Source organism: Crocodylus siamensis, chromosome 5 (genome assembly GCF_052110815.1).
Source record: "Crocodylus siamensis isolate JL-2025a chromosome 5, ASM5211081v1, whole genome shotgun sequence".
In the NCBI taxonomy this organism is placed as follows: Eukaryota; Metazoa; Chordata; order Crocodylia; family Crocodylidae; genus Crocodylus; species Crocodylus siamensis.
The window spans coordinates 200,614,103-200,620,102 of NC_143399.1; the positions used below are offsets into that span (position 1 = coordinate 200,614,103).

Genomic DNA, 6,000 nt, shown 5'->3' on the forward strand with positions numbered 1-6,000 from the left:
CTGTCATCAATGAGCCAGTGTCACATTTTTCATTTTGCAATAGGTACAACCATATCAATGTTGCATTTGCAGGGGTGAGGAGGAACTCATCTAGAATTTGGCAAGGGCTTCTATCTTTGCTTATTTGCCCCCTTTCCTTCACATCTCATTTTAAGGGAAGTGATCACGTGCATCTATCTAAGTGGTCCCATCTTTCATCGACCTTTCATTCTCCTTCTAGAGGGAAATGAAGCTCTAGAGAAGGAGGCATTCATTTTTGCAGCTTGTACCCTTTATGGCCAGCTAGGTGTTCATTTCTCTTGAGATTTCTGTGTGTTTACCCCATAAAAACTCAAAATATATAACAGCACTGAGAAAAAGAAGTGAAAGATGGCTCCGGATAGTGGCGTGCTTCCTCACCAAGCACAGGTGGGAATTGACCTTGACTAAAGTGGGCCTTGATGCATAGGCCTCATGCTGGAGCTGTGTGTTAGGGTCACTTTTTATCCCTACAGAGTTAACCACTTACTAGTACATCCATTGGTTTCCTATAGTCCTTTTCTAGCCTCATTGGTTCTGCTTTCCTTCTTTATCCATTTCGCATGCAGCAGCACAATTAACAGCAATGGAATTGTATGTGTTTTCCACTAGTGTTACTAAGTAGGCTTTTGGGCAGTAAGGTCAGGAGTGCATAATACTACAAGGACCTTTTCTCTCTAAAGGTAAGCTGAATGCAAAGATGATTCAAGGCACTGCACTGAAAAAGGCAATTGTCTGGTGGAACCGTTATTGATATGGTGTCGTGTGTGGTGGTGTACACGTCCTGAGTACCAGACAGTCCTACCTATAAGAACATAGTCAAAATAGCGGAATCAAATAGTTACTATTTCTAACGAGCTGGTTGATACACATCCCTAGATTGCAGTGGGGTAGCGTCAGGAAAGCTGAAAAGACTACAGGGGCCATGTCTACATAGGATGCTTTACTGCACACTAATCTACTGTGCAGTAAAGTATCGCTGTTTACATATGCAGGGACTTACTGTGCAGTAAATTTACTACCTGCACATGCATCGTAGAATGCATATGCAGGTAGTAAATCTACTGAGCAGTAAAGCCAAATAGCATTGATTGCATGTGTAGATGTTTCCAGTAAGTGGGTAGTTAAGGGCTGAGAAGATATGGGAATGTTGGATGTTTTTCTCGTCCAACAGAACGAGTTTCTCTTCTCAAAGCACAGGATTTGTTGCCAAGATGCGCTCATCTGCTCTCTGTTTGTTGTCACAGGAGGCTGGCTCGCTCCACACTGCTGCTGATCCCCTTGTTCGGAATTCACTACACTGTGTTCGCCTTTTCTCCTGAAAATGTCAGCAAGCGGGAGAGACTTGTGTTTGAACTGGGGCTGGGATCTTTCCAGGTGACTATGCAGTGACTGTTGCTTTTGTTGAGAAGAAAGGTGCATTCATTCTGATTGCTGGGTGTGAATCTCTCTCTGCTGTGTGCTCGTTCGCCTATAAAACACACTTTACAGACTTGTTTATTTTATTTTATTTTTTTTTCTCTCCAGCTGCTGCTTTCTAACATTTCCTAGAGGATTTACATTCATAGTCTCTTCTCTTGTATTTATCCAGGGCTTTGTTGTTGCTGTTCTCTATTGTTTCCTGAACGGGGAGGTAAGACTTTTGATGCTGTATGTTTTCCCCGTGTCGCGTTTAGCATGGCATTTTCTTCCCGTTGCACCTTCCATCTTACCTCTTAGCTGTATTTCATTATCTACCCCACTCCTTGTTTCTGAGGGCCAAATCTCGCAGTGCCTTCAGCAAAACAGGAAGGGAGCATGGTTTTTTTGACAAAGTGTTGGACTTGAAGTATCCTTGTTGTGGTTCTTTTCCTAATTTTTCAGGGGCTGGAAGTCATCTCCTCCTCTGAGAGGAGCATTGGGTATTTATTATGACTGTACTAGGATTTATCTTTATTATGACTGTACTAGGATTTATCCTTATTAGGACTATACTAGGATTTATCTGTAAGCTAGGGCCAATATTAACTTATGAGGCCCTGAATACCTCAAATAGATATTTTGGGCCTAATTTTATTGTTTATAAAATGCTTTGAGCTGCTTGAAGAAAAGGAAACACCAACACATAAAGGTTTACTATATATGGCAGGGATTTCTTCTTAGAAAGTAAAGGTTTAGCCAGTATTATGTAAGTATTTTCAGTGATTTGCCATATGCTATTTTTGCAGTTTCTTTCATAATTATGACATTATTTAGGCATATTTTAAAGTGCACTTTCTCAGTGTTGGACTTTAGCATAGTGAGTGGAGAGATATGAATTGCCTCCATGACCATGGCATTTCTCATTCTTGCTTTTCTGTTACTGTAGCTTTGAACCTATTTTCAAAAGTATTTCTGCTAAGCGTTCCAGATGAGTCCCTGGGATATGAAATCATAGCACCATTTTGTATGAATAAGCAAATAACATTAAAACATGGGACCCAATCCCCAAATAATATAGACTGGCTTTGGACAGTGGCTTGACAGTAATTTATTCCTGCCACCATGATAAGAGGCTTCTTTAGAAAAAAAAAACAGAATGAGATATAAAGAGTTTTTCCAAAACAATTTTAGATGAGGTTTAGCACATTTTTTTATAGAGGCAAACCTACAGTAATCTACATATATAACATGTCTTCATAATGTAGTTAGGTGGCATATAAGTATGTTTGCAGATATTATCCATCCACTAAGAACAAGGAATGTATCTTCATGTATGTACGTGTATATTTGTGTGTGTTTTCTGCAGCATACTTCTAATATTTAGTATTGATGAAGAGCTTTTCATCTTTTCAATTCTTATATCATTAGATTAGCAAGAAGACCAGTTGCCAAGCCCAGGATTCAACTGGGTTCCTTAAGTGTAGGCACCTGAATTGCAAAGAGTGATTCAATTGAGAAAAACTCAGTAACTGCCTGAATTCATTAAGCACCTCCATCTAGGACTGCAGAGTACCTGGGGTCTTTGCACTGGAGCTTTGGAGGGCTTTCAGAAGCAATGTAGGTGGTGTGAGGTCAACTCAAGTCAAAGGAAAGTCTTTTGATTGATCTCATTGGCTTTGGGGGTTCAGGCCTTGCGGAATAATTAACGAATGAATTGCAATCGCAAGGAAGAGCAGTCTATTGAAGGAAAAGGATGCTAGATCCTAGACTTTTCTTGAGCATGGTGGATGGCTGATTTATAGGTGACTGTTCCAGAAGTGAAAAATAAAATGTCATGGACCATATCACATCTCTGAGGGTGAAGTCCTGGATAAACTGAAGTTAATAGCCAAGCTTCCATTGATTTCCAGTGTTCAGGATTTCACAGGCAATACCCAGGAAGAGGGCTCATTGCCTGGTGTTATGAAGGAGTTGTTTTTGTGAGCAGTGCTCCATAAGGGTTCACTGTACAGTGTCTTGCCTCTGCTTCTAAATCAGGAGTGGGCAGCCGTTAGCCCGTGCTACAAGTGGCACGGACAGCCTCTGTGTGGCAAATGCCAAATTAGAGAAGAGACAGGCAGCACAGTGACAGATGGAGAAGGAAGGAGAAAGCAGAGCAGCAGGTCAGGCAGGTAGAGCAAAGAGAGAAGCAAAAAGCAAGCGCAGTAAATCAGACTGGCACTTGGGGACCGTACGGGGCTAATTTGTGGCGTATGTGCCAAAAGGTTAAATCCCACTGTCCTAAAGTACTCGCCAATGCTGGGTATGAGGGATACCTGAAGAGTACTACCGTCAAGTCTGTAGAAGTCAGTGGGCTTTAGAAGAGTAAGTAGATGTATCGCTATGGTGGTCCCCATGTTTATTAAATATCAAAGATCGTGGCACCGAACACAGATGGACGGTGAGGTCTGCTCCCATTGCATTTCACCACTAGTCCCAGCTTCTTTGAACCTTAGCTATCACTGAGCTGAGAAATTCAAGGCTGGCCTGAAACGAGTGTCTATTTTGAAAACTTGATGATCTGCCAGCATGTACCCGAGCGGCTAAGTACATAAAAAAATGACCTTTTAAAGTTTCTCCCTAAAGGTGCAATCAGAAATAAAGAGGAAATGGAGGAGCTGGAAAGTCAACCGGTATTTTGCTGTGGATTTCAAACATCGCCATCCCTCTCTGGCGAGCAGCGGAGTGAACGGGGGGACACAACTCTCCATTCTGAGCAAGAGCAGCTCTCAGATTCGGATGTCCAGCATAAACGCGGAGAATCTAGCGACCTGAGTAACTAACACGCAAGCCGACAGTCCAACCAAAAAACCCGCCCCTTTAAAAAGAAAAGAAAAAAAATCATAGTTTTGGTGGTGTGGATTTTCTTTTCATTGTTTTTTTACATTGTTCAAAAGCATGAAATAAAATGCCCCTGACATTTTGCAGAGGAGAGGGGGGGAGGGGAAGGGCGGGGGAACAAAAAAAAAAGAAAAAACACGGTATTTTTTTAACGATCACTGTAAATACATGACTGAGTCCCATCGTTCTTGATGACAACGCTAGGCCATGCCCACCCATCTCTCCATGCTCTTGAGCACCTGCACATAATCCATAGTCGGCCAAAGTGTAACAAGTGATTGCTGTGCAGTTGTGATCATTGGCTGCCCTTCTGGTTTAAATCTGTGACTGGACGTTGTCATGGTTATCCTGCTTTGTTTCATTCTGTTCTTTTTCCAGTCAAGTCCATCTTACCCACACCTCATCCCCATCTTTTGATGTGCAAGACATTTTCAGCGCGCCTCCTTTGAGTCTTAAGCTAGAGTTATAAAGTGTGGGCTGGTGTTGCCGGCAAGTGCAGGAAAGACTCTGGAAATGGATTTCCTGGCTGGGTTTGGTCAGAAGCAGCCAGTGGAGTTGATGGTCTGCTGGGGTTAAGCGAGACGACGTAGCGGTCGCCATTCGAGAGAGAGGGAAATTCCAGACAGCAAAGGCGAGCGTGAGATCATCCGGTGCAACTACGTGAAACATAGCTGCTGACATTCAGCGGAGGGGACTTCAGGTCACAGAGATGGGGGTCTGTTCTTCTTTCCCCCCTCTTCCACCGAATGTTTTAGGGAATGTGTATGTTCTAGGCAAACTGTGAATTTTCTAAAAGGGCCGTACTTTTGAGATATATCTATATTTTTGGAGTGGATCGTTTGGATCTTTGGATAATGTGAAAAGAAAAAAAAACAACAAAAGATTTTATTTCCCATGGTGAAGGGCAAAGGTCACTTTCAGTATGTGCACCTCCTCTAGATACCCCAGGAACCCCTGCATCCACGTCCGTCCCGTGGCACTGCTTTTGATAGTGGCGTGACACATAAAGTGTGTTGCTGCTGTGACAGAGCTGCTGGAGCCAGTGTTGGGACTCAAATTTGCCAGCACAAGAGGCCCCATGGAGGTCTGGCATGGTGAGTCTTGGAAGGTAAATGTCATCAATGTTGGTTGAACACTTAGGCTGAACAACGGGATGCTCCTAAAAGGAACGGTAGGCTTCAGGTGATTGTTCATACGTGACAGTTTCTTCTGTCAGTGGATACTATTTTTTTGTTTGTTTGACAACAGATGTCATCAACGCCTTTGCTTAAAAAGAAAAAGTTCTTTCCAACTTTGCCTTGTAGTTAGAGCCGAGACTGGTGTCTATCTACTTCAGACAAATGTCAATGATGTCAATTCTCAAAGAGCCTTTATGCAATGCATAAAGACTTTAAAGACCTTTACTTTTCCTCTTATTTCATTATGGATTTATGAACTGATAAAAACTATATATAAAAACAATATATATATGTATGTATGTGTGTGTGTGTATGTGAGTATTAAAATGCAGATATGACATTTTAAATATGACGGTGTGAGCTCAAGCTAACAACAACCAGGAAAGTCAAAATTAAGGCCAGTCCTCCTTTCTTCATGAAAATATTTGTGCAAAAGAAAGTTATGCACACAAAATGTCAAAGTCAGCTAAAATTTTAGCTTTCCTGTTTTTTTTGTTAGCTTAGGTTAAAAACTTTTAACGTC

At 41.9% G+C, this 6,000-nt stretch overlaps 1 protein-coding gene across 4 annotated transcripts in view; it reads left to right on the forward strand.

Moving 5' to 3' along the window:
* The window catches only part of ADCYAP1R1 (ADCYAP receptor type I), a 201,710-nt gene extending 195,940 nt beyond the window's left edge, over window positions 1-5,770 (forward strand). For 2 of the 4 annotated variants that reach the window (XM_090047840.1, XM_090047842.1), the window contains 3 exons: window positions 1,266-1,395; window positions 1,610-1,651; window positions 4,032-5,770. In XM_090047840.1, the coding sequence (XP_089903966.1) occupies window positions 1,266-1,395; window positions 1,610-1,651; window positions 4,032-4,241 (382 nt within the window). In that variant the 3' untranslated portion in view covers window positions 4,242-5,770. The remainder of the gene's footprint in view (window positions 1-1,265; window positions 1,396-1,609; window positions 1,652-4,031) is intronic. The other 2 variants (XM_090047841.1, XM_090047843.1) reach the window with 1 other exon arrangement.
* Window positions 5,771-6,000: the final 230 nt, after the last annotated feature.